The sequence below is a fragment of the Pelodiscus sinensis genome, chromosome 5 (assembly GCF_052426305.1).
Source record: "Pelodiscus sinensis isolate ZL-2025 chromosome 5, ASM5242630v1, whole genome shotgun sequence".
NCBI classification, from domain to species: Eukaryota; Metazoa; Chordata; order Testudines; family Trionychidae; genus Pelodiscus; species Pelodiscus sinensis.
Window position 1 is genome coordinate 44,527,694 of NC_143056.1, and position 19,982 is coordinate 44,547,675.

Sequence of the window (19,982 nt, forward strand, 5' to 3'; positions counted from 1 at the left end):
CCCCTGCTTAGCTGGGGCTGCGTCCTACCTTCATTGGGCAGCTGCAGCTTCCCACCCTGGCTCCAGTCCCATGCAGGGAGTGGGGAGAGGGGTAAAGCAGTGAGTGACAGAGGGAGGGGGAAAGAGGAGCAAACGGGGGATGAGGTCTAAGGGGAAGGAGTAGGGTCTTTGAGAGAAGAGGCAGGGTAGAGATGAGGCCTGGTGGCATAGGTGGTGGGTGAAGGTAGGAAAAGGAGAGACAAGCCCCCAGCCCTGCCTGTCAGCCCCACCCTAAGCCCTTTGTCCAAGCCCCAGCCCCATGGGCACCAACCCCCCCCCCCCCATCCTGCACCACAGGGAGGGCGGCCAGCACCAGGCCCCAGCCTCCCTGTTCCAGAGAATGCGGTCCCAGCCTCCCCAACCCCGGATCATGGGAAGGGCGAGTGCTCAGGGACAGCAACACTCTGCCCTCAGTACACCTACAGGAAGCGTTCTATGGGCGGAGAATGGGTGGGACCAGTCTGGTGGTTTGGGAAGGCAAACCCTTCCTCCGCCTATGATACCTGCCGCTCCTGCCTGGAGGGAAGGGGGGCAGAGGCAGGCCCTCAGGGGAAGGGGGATTTTCAGCATGCCTGCTGGAGTGTCTGGCTTTTAAATATTACAAAGCGGGCAAGCTTAGGTGGGGGGAGGGGTAGCAGAGGCGCTTCATGGAACAAGAGTTGGGTGGTGCCCTTGCTTGCCAGTGTAACGGTGTCTCTCCCGTCCTGTGGTTGCAGATCAAGATGAGTGTGAGAACGAAATGTCCTGCGTGAATGGCGAGTGTCTGAACACAGATGGCTCCTTCCACTGCTTCTGCAGCCTCCCCCTGGTGCTGGATGTGACCCGCAATCGCTGCATCAATGTCTCAAACAGGGCAGGTGAGTGGGGCTAGTGAGCAGGCTGAGTGCTGCTCCTGGGCCTCACGGGAAGTGGGTTTGCATGATCTGCACCATCATGGCCTGAGATTGCAGGACAAGCTGTGTCCCAGGCCCCCTTGATGCAAGCCTCTTCGGAGTGGGAAGCATTGACATAAGGTGGTGGCGTAGCCCACAGGCAACATGGTGCTGCATGCAGGGGAGCAGGAAGGACAGGGTGCAGGGCCAGACTCAAGGGGTATATTGCATGCAGGGATCTGTGGAGGACCTGGGGATTGCTGTACATAAGGCATGTTGTGGTGGGCTGTCTGGGTCTGAAATTCAATGCATGGCATTGTCGGGTGTCCAGTTTTAAACTAGAACTCCCAGTTCAAAAGGTACCCTGGTGGCTCTGGTCAGCACTGCTGACCAGGCTGTTAAATGTCCAGTCAGTGTGCAGTGTTGCAAAGACAGGTTCCCTGCCTGCCTTGGTACCAAACGGCTCCTGGAAGCAGCTGACGTCTCCCTGAGGCCTCTTGGCACAGGGGTGATCAAAGAAGGTCCACAAACTGCCCCCCTCCCTGAGCACCAGCTCTGCAGCTCCCATTGGCCAGGAACCACAGCTAGTGGGAACTATGGGGATGGCACCTGTGGGTGCAGGCAGCACTCCCCGGTCACACCTGCATCTAGGAGCCAGACACAGCAGCTATTTTGGGGAGTCACTCTGAGCCAGGTCAGGCAAGGAATCTGTCTTAGCCCTTGCTACACCACTGACCAGGAACCACCTGAGGTAAGTGCCACCTGGCCGGAGCCTGCATCCCTGCCCATGTCCCAACCCCTGCCCCCAGTCTGAATGCCCTCCTGGAACTCACACCCCAACCCTGTGCCCCAGCTCTTAGCCCCTTTCCGCACCCCCAACCGCTCATCCCTGGCCCCTTTCCAGAGGAAGGGCCATCCTTACCAATCTGCAAAATATGCATCTGCGTAGGGCACTATGAAATTTGGGGCACCTGCCTGCTTTAGTAGCCAGCCCCATCCCCCTGCTGCCCCGCCTCATGAGCTGTGCCCAGCAGGGGTCATCTCTAGGCATTGAAAGATCTGGGACAATTCCCTGGCCCACCCCCATCCCACTCTCACTCCGCACCTTCCCCTAGCGATGCAGCTTGGGGGAACAGCAGGGGGTGTGGTGCCAGCAGCAGGGATCTCCTCCACCCCTCACTCACCACAGACGGGAATTGGAGCAACCTGGTCCCAGCCCCCTCCTTTTCATTGGCTCCCAGCTGTGTCGCTCCTCTTCCTGCCACCAGTGAGTGCTGGGGGCAGTGAGCCTCCTCTCTTGAGCTTCTGTGAATTGTTCCTCTGTCCCTCTGCTCTCCTGCCAGGAGGGAGAGGAATGCAGGCAAGCTGTGTAGATTCCCGTCACTCCCTGATAGTGAGGGGAAGGGGAAGAAGAGCAAGCAACATCCTGGTATGTGCTTCTGCAGCCCCCCGCCTTCCTGAAAGGGTGCCCTTATGGGCCCAGCACTTTCTTAGGGGATCCCAGGAGACCTAGGAGATGTCCCCATGGCCTCCTTTCTCTGCCTCCCTAACAGAAGACCTGGATGAACATGAAATCCACCTGGACATCTGTTGGCAGAGAGTCTCCAACTACATCTGTAACCAGCCACTGCGGGGGCGACAGACCACGTACACCGAGTGCTGCTGCCGCTATGGCGAGGCCTGGAGCCAGGACTGTGCACTCTGCCCCCTCCGGGACTCTGGTGAGAATGCACAGCCACAGGAATGATACCTGAGGACAGGTTGGCTCAGGGACTGTGCAGCCTTTGGCCACCAGGCTCCTGCTAGTTAGACCCTGCAATGGGGAGCAGCGAGAGAAAGGTCACTGTGGGCTGCGTGAGTGGAGAGAGGGCTCTTCCAGCAGACCCCAGTGAGCAAGTGTTCACATCCCAGAAACCAGCCCTGCAATCTGTCATCAAAAGGCCCCCTTATTAGCAGCCAAGGACCGAATGGGCCACCGGGAATGAATTCTCCTGTTGTTCCCAGGGGAGTTCCTGGGCTGAGGTGTGCTGGCAGAAGTGGCATGCAAGTCCTTTGCTTGATGGTATCTGAGTGATGGCACTTAGTGTCACAGCACCCGTAGTACTGCACTGAGGCATGGGTGTTAGTGCCAACTCTGAGCAGTGCGTCTGCTTCTCAGACACCCTCACTCCCTCTGGCAGTAGCTATGTGTTCTCGAGTAGGAGGGTTCCCGTCCAACCTATGTCTACACTGCCCCCATTTTGTGCAAAATACATGCAAATGAGGCAAAGAGTGGAATATTGCCACGCCTCATTTGCATAATTAATTAGACTGTTTTTGCACAAGAGGTTTTTGCACAAAAAGGAGCTATCTACACTGCTCCTTTTTGCACAAAACCCCCCTCTTGTGCAAGAGCCGTTCTGCATTTTTTCAGGATTTTTGCGCAAAAACGGAGCCTAATTAATTATGCAAATGAGGTGCAGCGATATTCCACGCTTTGCCTCATTTGCATATTTTTTGTGCAAAACGGGCAGTGAAGACATAGCCCAAGAGAGTACAATATTTTCCTGGTAAGATCTGACCCAGTACCAGCCCAGACAGCTCTTTGAGGCAGCTATCTAATGCCCTTGGTCATGGCTTGGAGTGTTAGTTCCTCATACCTTGCATTTCCCATAACAACCCTGGGATCCAAGGAGGAAGCCTCTTGCAAGAGCTGGACACAGGAAAGTATCTTCCCTCTGGCAAATTCCAGCAGTACAGCTTGAGAGCCTTTTCCCGCTGCTTACAGATGCCCTAGCTCTGCCTGGCCCCAGCTCCTCCTGGGCTTGGCTTAACTTGGCCCAGCCTGAGACCATCCCTGATGCGATCCCCTTCCCCCACTTGGCTGATCCCTGGACAGTCAGGGACCTATCCTCCTTTGTACCATGGTGCTAAGCTACCCCTTCCCTTTCTTTCCACCCCCAGAGGACTTTGCTCACCTGTGTAACGTGGGCAGGGGAGAGACTGAGAGGGAGGCTGGACTTCAAGAAAGGCCTGGATACGAGTATGGACCAGGCCTAGAAGACCCTCATTATGGACTGTATAGCCCAGACCTAGGGACCTATTACAATTTCCTGAGTCCTGAATATGGAGCCCCCGATGTCAGCTTCCCCCAGAGAGAACCAAGCAGCGAAGCTGGTGGCAGCACATTCCAACGCACTCCTCCTCAACTCCATCCAGCACAGTCCCAGCCCCGCTACCTGCCCAGCCAAACTGGTGAGTACTGCAGAAAAGTAGGAGGTATCCTGGTGGCTTCCTTAGGTTCAGGCTATGCTCAAAAAGTTACTCCCACCCCCTTCTCCAAAAGCCAGGCAGGACAGGAGCTCACCTGTATTATCCAGACCAGTATCCTTCATATCTGCTGCTGTGGCCTCTTTACATGGCTCGCCTGCCAGTGTGCTGGTCTGCGCTTCCCCTGTGGGCAGCCAGCCTCTCTCAGAACTTATTCCCTGCAGGCTAATGACCTCTCTGTATCCGCAGGGCATTTCGACAGCTTTGAGGGACTCCAGGCAGAGGAGTGTGGCATTCTGAATGGCTGTGAGAACGGGCGCTGTGTGCGTGTGCGCGAGGGCTACACCTGCGACTGCTTTGACGGCTTCCAACTGGACATGGCCCACATGGCGTGTGTAGGTGAGTGGCCCCAAGTGGTGAGAGCGTTAGCTTCACAGAGGCCAACTCTCACTTGCCCTCCCCCATAGCTGGGCTCCCTGTGCTCAGAGGCTGGTGCTGGTGGCTGAGCTCCGTAGCTCCCAGACACTTCAGCTGGGGAGCTTAGCACATTCGTTGCCAGCTACTGCCCCCTAGAGGCACTGCCCAGGAATGGCCTTGGGGAAGCAGCGTGAAACATTCTCCCTGGCTGCTGCCAGACCCACACTGACTGTGTTCCCATCACAGAACTGCAGAGGAGAGAGCCAGGCTCCAGGGGTCCAGGCAGGAGGGCCCTTTCCCTCAGCACCCAGAGCCGTCACTCTAGTCAGGGCATCAGCCACATTCCTGGCACGTGCAGCTGAGCAGCAAGTCTGAGCCAGCATCCCAAGTGCCCTCCACAGGTTATACACCCAGGCTGAAGCTGAGGGGAGATTTATACAAGGTCTGGGTCTGTCATGGGAAGGGCAACCCCTGCCCACTCAGTATGGAGATGGTGGGTGCTATGGGGAGTGAGAGGGAGCCCCACTTCCTCAGTAGGGTGGGGAGCTGTGGGGAATGAGCTGATGGCAGCACATTCCTACACACTCCTCCTCAACTCCATCTAGCATAGTCCCAGCCCCGCTACCTGCACAGCCAAACTGGTGAGTACTCAGTATGGAAAGGGACTGGGGTCAATGAGGGGGGAACTCTGCTTGCTCAGTACCAGAGGTGGGGGTGCTATACAGAGAACCCTGCTTGCTCAGTGTGTGGGGGGGAAGGGACTGTGGGGAGAAACAAGGAAAACTCTAAGTTAGCTCGGAAAAGGAGAAGGCATCTAGGAATCAAAGCAAGAGCAGAGAACAGGTTGGAGGTATGTTTGCACTAGCCGGTCTGAGCAAGCTCCCTGCGGTGCTAGAACACCATAAGCACTGGTGCAGATAAGTACAGGTTCTTTGGCCACTTGTTACATAGCAGTACACTCATCAGGTCTAATCAACATGGTGTTTAAAAGCCGGTGACCCGTGGGCCTCCTCTGCACTAGCACTCCTGTCCCAGAAAAGCTGGTGGAGACAGAAAGCCTCCATCAGTCCTCTGGAACAGCTCTAAGGTTATTAAAATGCTCATTTGTTTGCTTAGTGCAAGGTTCCTTGCCTGTGTTTTGGTCCCAGAGGTGATAATCGGCCTCTTTCAGGGCCATCCCAGAGGTGCCCTTGTTTCTATTTCCCAGTGACCTTGTCAAATCAGCAAGAGAAATTTTGCAAGACCAGAATGATCCTTTCCCCCAAATCCATTCCTAAGCGAGGCAGCACAGTGAATTCTTCTTGGTGATCTGTGTGCGTACAGGGGCAATGTCAATTGTGGGGAAGTCTTTTGTGGCCTGGAGGTACTGGATGTGAGAGAGCCCTATGCAGCGTGAGGTTGCTGGGTATGAGGGAGCACTGAAGCACAGACACACTGGAGGTTGCACTGCAATGAGGGTACTGAGTTTGGGGCAACACTGCGTGGCTTGGAGGTCACTGTGCATAGAGAGCTGAGTGTCATAGGGGTTCTGGGTTTGGGAGGTTTGGTGACCCCTATTCAGCATGGAGATCCCAGCCATGAGGGGTTGGAGAGTTCTTTGCAGTAGGGAGGCTAGGGGTGGGGGAGCTCTGTGTAGCATGGAGGTATGGAGGATGGTGTGATGTCAGGGTCATGGAGGTGCTGGGGTTGGGTGTGTATTGTGCTGCAGATCATGGCTTTCAGGCTTTTTCCCCCTTGCTTTTCCTTTCAGACATCAATGAATGTGAGGAGGTGAGCAGCCCTGGGCCCCTGTGTGAGGGCGGCACCTGTGAAAATACAGAGGGGTCCTACCGCTGCAGCTGCTCACCTGGCTTTGTAGTGCTGGCTGAGCCCCACCGCTGTGCTCCTGCACCCACCCAGAGCCCGGCAGCAGCACAGCTTTAGGGAACCGACGGGGCAAGCGTGGCCCCCTTCAAACATTCTGCTGGTACCTGGGATCCATTGGCTGCAGCAAGGTCTCCTGGGATTGCAGCAACTTTGAGGCACTTTGCTCATCTCCCAAAGCACACAATCTTCTTGCCACACCTTGCCCAGCTGAGCCCATAGGGACACAGTCTAGGGCAGAGCTCCATCTTCCTTCTGGTGCAGCCATCTTCCTTCTGGTCTGCTCACCACCAGCCTCCTGCTTGTGTCACAACATGGGTACTCCCCACTTCCTCCACCAGGCCTTCCTCTTCCCCTCACTGCACAGACCTGTCAGGCTCACCATTACTGATATGGCTAAGCAGGCCTGAAAATAAGGAACTCTAGTAGCTGAAGCTGCAGAAGGGCAGCAGCTGCCCCCTCCCGCGCCCCCAGCTCCTCAGTAACCGGTGTCAATAGCTGAGAATGGTGTGGAAGACTTAGCCCCTTTCCCCCAGTACCTGATGGAAGGGTTGATAATTTGTCATGGTGTCCTACTTGAGGGCCCATGGGACATTTCTTCACCCTGCTGCCACCCCTAGGCCAGAGCCTTCATAGTTGCTGATGCTACCCCTCACTGCTTTAACTGGTGTTTTTGTTCTGCCCCAAGGACAACCTGGTGCATGAACCCTAGGCCTGGGAGTTTGAGTGTGAGGAGGGCCAGCCTCAGCTTTGTACAGCTGCTGGCTGACTTCTGGAGGTGGCTTGGATGTGGAACCCAGTAGGTTTGAAAGGCCTAGGGACCCTGTTCTCCCTGCATCTATCCGGGGCACAAGATTTTCACCCCTGCACTTTGTACAATTGCCTAGCAGTAGGATGGGGTTCTAGCTTTGTAAAACTGTTGGTGGCTTTTCCCAATGGAGTCTGCTAGAAACATCTGTTATTGTTAAATAAAAATTTTATTTTGGGCCCTGTGGCTCAGACATTGGGGTTAGCCTAACAGTTCAGTCCCTGTTTTCTAGTAGTTTTTGCCCATACTCTCTCTCTAGGGGGAGGTAGCCCTTTTAAATATCCTGAAAGGATATTTTAATACTAGCTGGTGTGTAGCCTTAACTCCTGCTGCTTTTCCTTTCACATAACCAAGGAGAAATAATATTGCCAGAGCCTACTGGCACGCGGGACCCAAGCTGCTCCCTCACAGCAGCTTGTTGCGGCACTGGGTGCATCTTCAGCATGAGAGCTCAGCTACAGTGGCTCCCCATCACACAACGCAAAGCGGCAATTTGAGTCTTTATTAAAAGGCAAGTTATAAAAAGAGGTTAGGGTTTGAAGAGCTCCCCATATGAGCGAGGAGACAGTGCAAATCACGCGTTAGTAAGAATCATCCCTGTGGCAATGCTGCGGGCAGTTGGGAGAGGAAGCATTCTCCCAGCTGCAGAGTTGCTAGCCACCACTAAGCCGCCTTTGGCTATGGGTAGAGATGCTGGGCACAGGAACACTGATCATGACGGAGCAGGAGAAAAGTAGACAGGGGGATGCAGCAGCACTGCATCATGACAGGCACTGAAGAGTTAACAGGCAGCTGCTGACATCAGCTCCATTGCATTGCAGAACAAGATCCCTGTATGATTAAAGTAGCCAAAGACTTCCAGAGCTCCAGCAATGTGGGATGCTCTGCTGTTTAGCCACTGCCACCAATGGCTGCCATACTTTGCTTCCCCTCAAACGGAGATGGTGCAGCTGCTGCACCTCCGTTCTGGCACAGCACAATACCAGCTGCTTGGAAGCTGCAGAATTTTGAAGCAGATGCCAGGAAATGCCCATTATTTAAGAAGAGTCTGACCCATTTTTTCCCCTCCTACACCCTGCCTTCCCCCAAAGCGAGGCACAGGGCTCCTTAGCTGGTGATCTGCACAGGTATCTTCCAGCAGAACAGCATGTCGCCTTGGTCATCCACCAGCTCCCACATGACGATCAGTTTAATCTGGAAGAGAAAGGAAATGAGTGTACAGTCACTTGCTGGCCCTCCATCATGTGGGCAGTCGGAGTTTGTGGGATGGGGAAGGAGAGAACCCACCTCTCTGCCCTGATAATGGGAGGAACTGCTCCTCTGGAAGCAGACTGGGAGCCAGGGAAGCTGTAGCAGGCTAATTCCAGGTATACTGTACTCCCAGAATATCTTTCCTGACAAGCAGGGCTGATTGGGAGCTCACCAGAGACTCCTTCTCCATTCCACACCCCTGTGGTGATAGAGGGCCTTGTGTTCTCTCAATTGAGAGAAGTCCTGGTGCTTTGAGCTGAAGTTTTCATTAAGCCCTCCTACCACTGGGAGACAGGAGCTGGGCTCTTTGGGAGCCACAGGCTCTAGAAGGTGATTACCTGGAAGCACACTTGCAAAAATCTTCCCCAACCCTAGCAGCAACAAAGCTGCTGCCCCTGACAAGTCCAGCCTAGGATCGGGAATTGGAGATGGTCATGGAGAGAATACCACCTGGAGCAGAGATTACTCCTGACATGTGATCTTAACAGCGCCTTTTTCCTGAGCCTCCACCCATGCACATGCTATCCCCAAGGGCCTCCTGGCTCAAACCCGTGCTTTGGGGCTGAGCCCCGACCAGACTGGGTAGCTCTGAAACCTGGAGCTGGCCTGGGGATCACTTACATTGGGATATTCGCTTTTCACAGGTAGCTTGTTGAGGTAGCTGTAGGAACGACCTTTCTCAATAGGGCACTGGATCCCACTCTTACATCCATCAGGCTCAGGGATGGGAAAGGGTATGTCCACATGGAGCATCTCCCCATATACCTTGGCTTTGCTGCCCTGGCTCTCGATCTCTGCAGAACAGGGAAAGTCATGAGAGTGAGAAGAGCAGTCCCCACAGAATACCATTTCTATCCAGGGCAGTGTCCTTTGTCAAGTGGCTCATAGGGATGCATTCTAGGATGAGGTCATCAATAGATGCTTTTCATTTCCTCTGAGGACACTCCTCAGCCATCCTGCCCCACTCCTCCAACTGCTGCAGGCAAGTCCCAGGGGTGAAAAGTTGTTACCTCCCTTCTGCCCTTCCATCTCCACCCACCGCTGCAAAGAAGCTCACACCCTCAAGTAACAATTTCTGTCCTTACTGCTGGAGAAGGTGACATTGACACTGTAGGACTGCCCTTTGTGGAGCTGGCAGGGTTGTGTGGGGCAGGGGCTCACATTCACTTCTGTGATGGTTCCATCTTTGGAGCCTGAAAGAATAAAAAGCAGTTGGTCATTCCAGGCTGTTTCCCAAAGCCAGAGGCCTCCAGTCAATATACAATAACACCCAGTCCTAATGTACATGACAGACACTGCCAATGCCAAACACGACAGAATGCACACACACCCTCAGAAGGAAAGAGTTTTGGAGACTAATGAGGCCTCAGACAGACCTACTGTGTGAACAAACTGGAGAGAGAGAGAGTCCAGAGCCATTCAACAAAAATAAGTTTAGAAAATATGATCAATGCCAATTCTCACGTCTGGTCTAAAGAGGAGAAGGCTGAGCAGGGACCTGGATAAATCTTAAAATATGTAAAAGGTTGTTAAAGGGTAGTGTGTGATCAATTGTTCTTCATGTTTACTGGGTGTAGGACAAGTCGTCATCATCCTAGTCTGTAGCAAAAGAGATCCAGATTGGACAAAAGCTTGTTAATGATGAGGATAATTAAGCAATAGAAAGGTTAACAAGGGAGGCTGTGGGATCCTCATCAGTGCAGATTTAAGACAGGCTGGCTGAAAACTCCTGTTATGAATGGGCTACATTGGAGGTTCTCAACCAGGGATACGTGTATCCCCTGGGGTTACACAGAGGTCTTCCAAAGAATACATCAATTAATGTTTGCTTAGTTTTACAACAGGCTACAGAAAAAAGCACTAGTAAAGTCCATACAAACTAAAATTTCATACATTGACTTGTTTATACTGCTCTATGTACTATACACTGAAATGTAAGTACAATATTTATATTCAAGTGATTTATAATTATATGGTAAAAATGAAAGTAAGCAATCTTTTGTAATAGAGTGCTGTGACACTTTTGTATTTGATGTCTGATTTTGTAAGCAAGTAGTTGAAGCGAAGTGAAACTTGAGGGAATGTGAGACAAGTCAGGCTCCTGAATGAGATACAGTAGTCTGGGAAGGTTGAGACATTGCTCTAGGTTTACTTAGCCCTGCCTCAGCAGAGAAAGTGAGAGTGGGGAGGATGATGGACTAAATGGATGTTTGGGTCAAATGTTAATGGTGTTGCATTGTTCTGGACTGCTCCTGCAGAGTACTGATTTAATATGGGACCACTGCTTAAGGAAGTGTAAAAACCTGGATGGGCATGTCCCCCCCCCCTTCCCCCCCCATTGGCACCACTTTATTTGGTTATAAAGAGTGCTTTTCAACAGGCCATAGAGAAAGAAAAAACCTGCTCTGGAATACAGGGAAGCATGAAGTAGCCAGGTTAGCAGACTGGCATGCTGGGATGTAACAGGTGGAGTTTCATGAGACGGCAGCACAATGTACCTCTCCAAGCCTTTTAACTACATTCGCAGCAAGTCAGTGCCACCAATGAGGGCAGCATTTACAATGATGAAGGAGATTAACACTTAGGATTGGGAGAGACTATTAGAGACCTACTGCAGCTCCCTGGTACTAACATAGGATTGTTCCCCACCTGTTCTAGTCAATGGTCTCCAGTGATGGACCTTAGGACAAGGTAGGAGAAAATACCAGGTGAAGTTCAGTGACTACAGGGGAAGATGGAAATACCCACTTCTGTATGTAGATAAGCAGGGCTAAAGACAAGAAGGGAAGATTGGGCATAGTGGGAAAGTTGGTACAGAGATTCAAGGAGGGAGAATCATGGTTAAGAACAGTCAGAAAGGAAGATCGTGTAGGATGAAATGAAGGGAGAGGGAGGATTTGCAACTCTCCTAGCAGGAAAACAGCAGAAGATGAACTAGCAGATGAGTAGCAGAGAGAGGAAAGGACACTGGTAGCAGAGAAGGGACTTAGAAGTCTACACTGGCCTTGGCAGGAGAGAAAGGAGGTAACGCTCTTTGCTTAGTGACAGACATGACAGTCATGTCCACAGAGCAAGAAGGGGGACTACTAAAATTGCAAAGTGTCCTCACTGTGAATTCTAGTACCTGTGAAGGGCTGTGACTATACAAACATGTGCCCTGAAATACAAATCCTTCGCAACAGGGAACAAACAGGAGCTTCGCTCTCTGCAGTCACTACCCACTGTTCACAGACAAACAGCAGCAGAGCCTGTCAAGACTGAATGGGGCAAGGAAAGTTTAGTAATATTTTTAAGGTAGTGTTTCACCTCGGAGCACTGCAGTGCAGCACAAAATCAACTAAAAACCTCCCTAGTGTCTAAAGATCCTCCTCAGCAACTGTAGTGCCTTCAGTGGGTGGGCATGCACTAGGCAAGCACTAAAGACAGGAGGTGAAAGACAAAGAGCATTATTTATCAATGCCAGTCTCTTACAAAGTACGTTTATGACAAAGTTTTAGAGTTTTCTGGCTTTAACTCAGTTACTGGCATTTCAGTTAAAGTTTAGTAACATACAGGTGACCAACACAAAGCAGCCTTGGGGATATCTTTCTAATTAGCCGAAAATGTTCTGTCTCCCTCTGTTCTCAGCCTTTGAGAAAGAGCAGTCTGTCATATCTTGTTTATAGAGACCAGAGGTGAATTAGATTGGAGGGAGGGAAGGTCACTTCATCTCTTTATCTCCCCCACTCCCTATCATCCTTTAGTTTAACAAACACTGTGTCAAATGTGACTTCCCCATATCAGCTAGATAGTGAGCCATGGTTCATATAAAAGCCGATATACAATGTATGTGTTGGTTTATCAAGAGCTGTGGCATCATCCATTATGATTCCTAAGTCTCTCTCAGCTTGGCTGGTCACTGGTTTCTCCTTCCTCCAAAATGGTGTGGTGGTATATCACTCTAGGAACCTCTCTCAACCTTTAGGTATCAAAGTATTTTTTAAAAATAGCCCTTTTCTGCCCTAGGCTTCTGTAGCTATGTCTACACTACAAGATTATTTTGAAATAACTCCCTAAGTAACTATTTCAAAATAAGCTTATTCCCCAAGGGGAAATGAGTTGTTTCAAAACAATAGGTTTGGTAGTGTGGATGCTCTGCTTGTTATTTCAAAATAACGGGAGTTATTTCAAAATAACTCCCCAGTGAAGACATGCCCTAAGTTATTTCTCTGTCCTGTGTAGCATTTCAGAAACTAGACAATGTAGTGCTATTGCTCAACTTTACTGATGTGCTCTTTAAGCACCTTTCTGATTAGTGAGATTGATCTGGCCACATCCCATTTTGTGGAACAATGTAGCTTACAGAATCCCACTGGACACAACCCCTAATTTAGTATCTTGCCATTTATCATTACCTTTTGTTCATGGGCTATCATCACAGCAGCCTCTCTACCAGAAGCAGGGCTATTCAGTACAAAGTGCATTACAAGTCCCTTTGTGAATTTAGCTTGTTAGGTGCCTAACTGGTCCTTTCAGTACAACACTTGGGTGCCACTGGCACTAACAAAACCCTTGTTCAGCTGCTGCCTCACCCTGTGGGCACCAATGGGAATTGAGGCTATTTCTACCAGTGGCCATGCACAAAGCCAGCTCAGTCCTGATGTACCCCAGAGCCAACTAGCTACTTAGAGCCCTTGTTCACATCTAAGCCCCAGTGGGATTCTCCTCTCCCTGTTGTAGGAGTCTATTAGGTGGGCTCAGAGTACACTTAACCCAGCAGGGGACAGCAGGTGGCTGGCAGGCATAGGTCGCAGAATAGCAGATAATGCAGTGAGACACCCAGGTTGGAACTCCCATGCTGCCTAATATGAAGCTAGGACTAGGCATGTTAAATTGCATTTAATTAATTAGTCGATGGAATTTCCAGCAGAGTCTCTATATATTTAAAAAGCTGAAGCACAGCTGGTGGGGACAAGCTGATTCCTGGCTCACACTTAATTCCCCTCACTGCGTTTCAGCCTTTTAAATAAATGCATTAAGAACCTGGCAGCTCTTAATATATTTAAAAAGCTGAAGTGCAGTGTCTGGGACTGGGCACGAGCCGGGAATCAGCTGATTCCCAGCTAGCACCCAATCCCCTGCTATGTCTCTGCCTCCCCCATGCCCTGCAGAGATGGTGCTGGGAGGAACCATCTTTTAAGCCAGCTCTCCCAGCACCAGCTCCAGAGGCAGCAAAGGAGGGGGGAAGTGACTAGTCGAGCCACTACTCAACTATCTGATAAACTTATATTTATTGGACACTCGACTAGTCGTTTACATCCCTAGCTGGGACCTGCAGCTGATTCTTCCACTGTCTAATGGAGCATTCTAATCACCAGTCTATATAGTCACATTTCCTCTCTGGCCTAATGAATATTCACTGAGACCCGTGTTTCCCAACTGGTGCGAAATTAAGGGTTCTGCCCCCTCTTAAAGAGACAGTCAATTAAATGCCACAGTGGGGCTTTTTTTTTTTGGTTCAATAAAATGTGGTGGGGTTTTTTTTTTTTTAAGGCAACCCTAAGAGTTCCATGGCCATATAAAATTGGGAAACACTGACTTAGACAAAGCAGAATAGGTTCCCAAAGAGCCTGATGTTTAGGACACATCGCTGGAGCATGGGAGACTTGAGTTCAAGTCAATCAGGTTTCCCACCTCCCCAGTGAGAGCCCCAAGCACAAGGCTGTTAGCTAGAATGGGATGGGACACACCAGGCTTTTACAAAAAGGTTCCTAAACAAGGTAAGTCCTTAATGCCAAGAGAAGGTCCATGGCTGAAACTCCGAAGGAGAGACAGGCCTTTGGTCAGTCAGGTGCTTAGGCTCAGATCAGTGAGAGTTAAGTATCTTTGTGGATCTTGGCCTTAATCCCCACATCTTTCCCTTGTATTTCACTCCAGATTAGTTTAAGCAGGTCTCTCCACTCTGCTTGATGGCTTCTGAGAATCCTTTACTTAGGCACCTGTATCTCCCCTAAGAGAAGGCTGCTATTTCATTGGATGGCAGGGACCCACGAGTCTGGTGTCAACACACATAAGTCATCTTTGTGAATCTAGCCCTGAGTCCCTACTTGGAAGAGCTTAAAGTTCTATGCTAGCAGCCAGACAGATGCTATAAATTTTTTTACTTGGGTACTTCCATCATTGATAAGTGAAGATTTTCCCGAACTGCTTCCTTCAGTCTAGTTCAATGACGGCTGATTTCTTGCAAGTGTTTGAGGGCAGAAAGCTTTCATTATACCTGACAGTGTCCATTCAAGCCACTCAATGTTCCAGGAAGACTGGGAAACACTACTGAATGCAAACAGAGATTCTTTGGCCCTCTGTATGGCTATTCATTTTGAAATGCTAACAAAAGCTAGCTGGACAGGGAGAGAGCTGGATGGGCATGAGGCTGTACAAGAAAGGATTTCCCGTTGCTTTCTAAGGAGCATTGGGAAACTGAGCTGGAAACTCTAGGAGCTACTTTATCAATAGGATGTGCATGAATTTTCGTAAGAACATTGGTGCGCCTCACAGAAACATAGTGCCACTTAGTGCAAGCCTAGCAGACAGACTTGGTACAACAGCCAGGCCTAGCACACCTCTGGACACTCAATGCTATTTATATATGGAGCAAAATGATTCTGAAAGCTGGAGAAGTTTGAAGCTAGAAATGCAGGTACTTTATGGATCTCTTTGCTCTAGTATCCCAATCCCTATATTTGCCTTTGGTACAACAAGCACAAACCTGCTACTAGGGCAAGTCTCTCCTTCCTTTCTCAGAAGCCCAGAGACATTCCAGACCCCAAAGTTTGCTAGTTAACCATAGTCTGTAGCCTCAGACGGAGAAGAGGAACAGGGATGGATGTGTGCAGTCTCCTAGGAGTGCTGTCACTCAGGGAGCAAAGAAGTGAAGCTGCCTAGCAAAGGGCTTCGGGAGGTACTGGAGAAGAGGAAAACAGTAAGTGCTTCCAGTGCTAGGCGAAAGGAGGAGCCTTGACAGCAACTCCAAGGGGCCGGGGTGGGACCCTAGGAAGCCCTAAAGGATGCGACCCAAGCCGCCCAGAGGAGAACACCCGCTCCAAGAGGTCCCTGCACCTTTCCCCCTGCCAGGTTTCGTGGGCTCCCCAGCTCCGAGCTTGTTCGGGTTCAGCCGGCGTCCCTGTCCCTTCCCCGCCGGATGGGGAGGCGCTGTGTGCTCCGGGGCTACAAGAGCATGGCGCGCGGGGGGGGGGGGGGGGGAGAGACACGGAGCCGCCAAGTTAGCGTCTGCAGCGTCCCACGCAGCCGGGCAGGGCGGAAGCCACTCACCGCAGTCCAAGAACTTGAGGGGCTCGGCCCGCGCCACGGAGCCGAGGGCCAGGAGCAGGGCTACGGTCAGGGCGAGCATGGTCTCAGCCGGCGCGTGATCTGGGCGAGGATCTGTGAAGTGCGGCGCAGCCTGAGTTAGCCGCAGCAGGTCACCTGAGAGCAGCGGGCCTAGGCCCGCCCATGCGCTCAGCTGACTGCGAGGGAACCAGCCCTCCCCGCGGGCAGGCGGGGCTTGGCCTTCTGTGGCTCGGGGCCAGGAGAGAGCGCAGAGGACTGGCCCTCCAGCCTGGGGGCAGCCTACGGGACTCTGCTCTTCCCCTTTAGACTCCTGGCTCTAGGCGCCCGGGCCCAACCACCATTCAGATAAAAGCCCTCCAGCGTGATCAGGCCGGCCAGACACCCCCAGGGCCCGGCCCAGCCGCACAGAAGCGTTCAATAGCCCCACAAGCCCTGAGATGTGAGTGTCTGGCCCCTTTTTGGTTCGGAGTTTAAGGGGCCCTCGGATTTTATTCTAACATTTCCCCCCCCCCCCCAAGAAAAGGGCTAAAACCCTCCTTTCTCCACCCAACCCTGGCTACAAAACGGAAAGCTGAGGTTTCTCCCTGACCTCTTGCTGTCAGGAGTGGCGCTCAAGAAAAACAGTGTCACAGGACTTGTGACTTTTTTTCTTAATCATAAGAGCTGGCAGCAGCACTGAGCTAGTTTCTGCCACTGGACCAAATGTATCTCCCACCAGCTCCTTTGCCTCTGGAGAAGGCATGTCATAGCTTAATTCTGGTTTGAAAGTAGCACTTTTGAAATGCCTGGCCCTGACCCAGCAGCCATCTCCCACTCCAAAATCTACCCCTAGAGCAGAAGCAAAGAGGAACAGGTGTATGTAAAGCAGCCAGCAATTCTCCACATTTATTCTACTTTATGAAGATTTAAGACAGAACCCACAGCTCTGCCCACCTCATCTTAAAGACTCCTCACCCAGTCACCTTGCCCAACACACTCAGAAAGGAAGCCAGTTTAAATGGGTAATAGGGCCAGCTCTCTCCCTGTACATGACCAGCATCAGCCCACATTTGGGATGTGTTCCTGCAGCACTCTTACCCCTTACACATATGTAACAGAAAGGCATTGGGGCACCCCCACAGAATCTCTTCTACCTATTGGAGCTGCTTAGCAAAATAGCCTTTTCTCAAAGACTTGCGGGGACACAGGATAAGGGATCCAGTCTGAGCCCCAAGCTCCAACCTGTTCTCTTCCCCATACAGAGGGCTTGCAGAGCCACCTCTTTCCACTTGCAACAGAGCAGTGCAGGGCAATAGGCTCCTGGCACTTCCACACACTGCTCAGAGAGTGGAAACAGGAGAGAGATTGGCATATGCCTTCCTCTTCAACATACACCTGCTCCAAGACCCTGGGGCAGGGAGGGAAAACTGGCCTGCTCTCATCTGTCTGAAGTATCACCTGTGCAGCTGTTCATCATTCACAGTGTCCTTTTCTTCACCTAGAATCATAGAATCATAGAGCTGGAAGAGACCTCAGAAGGTCATCAAGTCCAGCCCCCTGCTCTAGGCAGGACTAATCCCAACTAAATCAACCCGGCCAGGGATGTGTCAAGTTGAGACTTAAACACCTCTAGGGATGGAGACTCCAGTACTTCCCTAGGTAACCCGCTCCAGTGCTTCACTACCCTCCTAGTGAATACTTTTTCCTAATATCCAACCTGGACCTCTCCCACCACAACTTGAGACCATTGTTCCTTGTTCTACCATCTGTCACTACTGAGAACAGCCTCTCTCCATCTTCTTTGGAACCTCCCTTCAGGAAGTTGAAGGCTGCTATCAAATCCCCCCTCACTCTTCACTTCTGCAGACTAAACAGACCCAACTCCCTCAGCCTCTCCTCATAAGTCATATGCTCCAGCCCCCTAATCATTTTGGTTGCCCTCCGCTGGACCCTCTCCAATGCGTCCACATCCTTTTTGTAGTGGGGGGCCCAGAACTGGACACAATACTCCAGAGGAAAGCAACAAGGATAGGGCACCGGTGGGACTGAGGTATTGAGGAAAAGTTTAGGGGTCACATTCTTTCTTGGTTCATCGCTCTATCTTCTAGCACTCTCCTTTGCTCCTGCCTTTGAATGAGTTTAGGCCCTCAGAGTGGGAGTACAAGATTGTTCTACAAATGAAATAATCAGAGATCCAACCAGCTCTACATACAGTTGTAGAGAAGTTTTTAAACTAAGGGCTTGAGAGAAGCTGACAGATACAGGGGAGCACGATTCAATCCCTTAGAGTAGTGGTGCTCAACCTTTTTTAATTCACGACTCCTAGGGCCGGGAAAATTTTTGTTGAGAAAAAAAAAAAGCGTGCTGGGAACATTTTGTTGCGGTCCCTTTAATTTAAAGCGCTGGTCCACTCCCCTGCCATTCCCCCCACTTACGCATCAGGCGCTGAGCTGGGAAAATAAAATGGTGGCCGGCTCGGATTGAAGGGGATCACGACTCACAGGTTGTGCACTGTTGCCTTAGGGGAGGATCTATTAATGGGTATTTTCTATATTCTAGTAAGGAGGAGAGGAATATAATTGATAAAATACAGATAGGAACAGAAGTTACACAAGCAAATGAAAGTCTCATTCAATTACATAATGGCAAACTACTAAAAAAAAAAGAGAGACAGATTTTGTAGTTGCTTGTATACAAAATCTAGAAGTTTAAATACGGAGATGGGGGAACTTAAGGATCCAGAGGAGGAAACCAAGCAGAGAACCTGGACAACATGCACTGCTCCTCAAAACTTTCTAAGGAGCCAGCAGATGCCGCCCAAAGGAACTCTGCCTGGATGTGGAGATCAGAGAGGAGCAAAAATAGGTCTCACAATCACAGAGCATCCCCTCATCCAGCATCCTCCTTCTGGTTGTGGCCTTGGCCAGTTAGACCTGGCCTCAGAGGCAAAGCCTCTGCCATACAGATGATATAAGGCCAGGTCTACACTAGGGATATAATAGTATAGTCGATTAACCAATATGCAAAAGCTTATAGGTTAATACTACAGACTACATGCATTTCTCCTCCCCTCCCCTCTCCTCTGCCAGTAAATTTTTTAGCAGGCTGGCCAGCAGCCCAGCCCAGTCTTGGCTTGTGACAGATACAGGACCTACCCCTGCTGTAACTCTGCATTTAAAGTGTATTAGGAGCCGGGTGAGCAGGCAGTCAATCCAGCTCAGTTCCAGCTTGCACCAGGTCCGGGAGCTCAGACCCTTCCCCCGCACCTAGACACGGGCTGCTGCCACTCCGCACTACTGCCTCTTTATCAGAGGCAAAAGCACAGCGTGACAGGCAGCTGGTCAATGAGGGGAGATGCTTTTTAAATTGGCTCCCCTCACAGACCATCTCCTGCCTAGCACCCTGCGTTGCTGCCTCTAATACAGAAGCAGCACCACAAAGGGGCAGTGGGTTCCATGGGAGTGAGGTGCACTGGCTGCTGCTCCCACTCCCGGGGACTACAGCAGGGGTAGGCAATAATTTTTGCCCAGGAGCTACTTCAAAAATTTTTAAGTAGTTCCCAGCCACCCCAGAAGAGGCGGGGCCTAAACAGGAAGGGGTTGGGCTACCCCTCCCCCAGACCATGATTGGTTTGGGGGTAGGGAAGCCCCTCTCCCCTTCCCACTAGGCACCCATGCCCTGGAAGAGGCGTGGCATGCTCCACCACCCCCGGGTCAATCAGGGCCTGGGAGTGGGGGAGCACAGGAAGCCTCCTCCCTCCCTGTGAGGTGCCACGGGCTCCTCACAGGGCTGGGGTATGGCAAAGGAAGCTTCACGCAGCTCCCTTGTCTCCAGGCCCTAATTGGCCTGGGAGCACGCAAAGCCTCCTCCGCTCCACCCCCGGCCCAGTGAGCAGCGCAGGGCTTCAAAGCTCCATATGCTGCTGGCAATGGGAGGGAGGTTTTGTGCGCTCCCCCACCCCCGGGCCAATTAAGGCCCGGGGGGCGGGGTAGCATGCAAAGCCTTCTCTGCTCTGTCCCCACTCTGCGAGCAGCGAGTTGAAGTGCCGCACGCTGCTCCCAGGGCGGGGACAGAGCGGAGAAGGCTTCAGGTGCTCCCCAGCCCTCAGGCCCTAATTAGCCTGGGTTTGGGGGAGCAGCAGGGTCTCTGCAGGCTGGATCCAGCCTGCAGAGGCCCTT

The 19,982-nt window shown here is 51.5% G+C and overlaps 2 protein-coding genes across 3 annotated transcripts in view; one reads left to right on the plus strand and one right to left on the minus strand.

The window, feature by feature from the left end:
- Nucleotides 1–7,403, plus strand: part of LTBP2 (latent transforming growth factor beta binding protein 2) — a 129,507-nt gene extending 122,104 nt beyond the window's left edge. For both annotated transcript variants that reach the window (XM_075926872.2, XM_075926873.2), the window contains 5 exons: nt 756–896; nt 2,465–2,632; nt 3,855–4,145; nt 4,410–4,559; nt 6,328–7,403. In XM_075926872.2, coding sequence (XP_075782987.2) covers nt 756–896; nt 2,465–2,632; nt 3,855–4,145; nt 4,410–4,559; nt 6,328–6,500 — 923 coding nt within the window. In that variant the 3' untranslated portion in view covers nt 6,501–7,403. The remainder of the gene's footprint in view (nt 1–755; nt 897–2,464; nt 2,633–3,854; nt 4,146–4,409; nt 4,560–6,327) is intronic.
- A 332-nt stretch (nt 7,404–7,735) lies between these two features.
- Nucleotides 7,736–15,995, minus strand: NPC2 (NPC intracellular cholesterol transporter 2). The gene is made up of 4 exons (XM_006117747.5): nt 15,808–15,995; nt 9,585–9,692; nt 9,121–9,293; nt 7,736–8,442 (listed from the first exon to the last, which is right to left on the minus strand). The coding sequence occupies exons 1-4, from the start codon at nt 15,884–15,886 to the stop codon at nt 8,356–8,358; spliced, it is 447 nt and encodes a 148-aa protein (XP_006117809.1). The 5' UTR covers nt 15,887–15,995; the 3' UTR covers nt 7,736–8,355.
- Nucleotides 15,996–19,982: the final 3,987 nt, after the last annotated feature.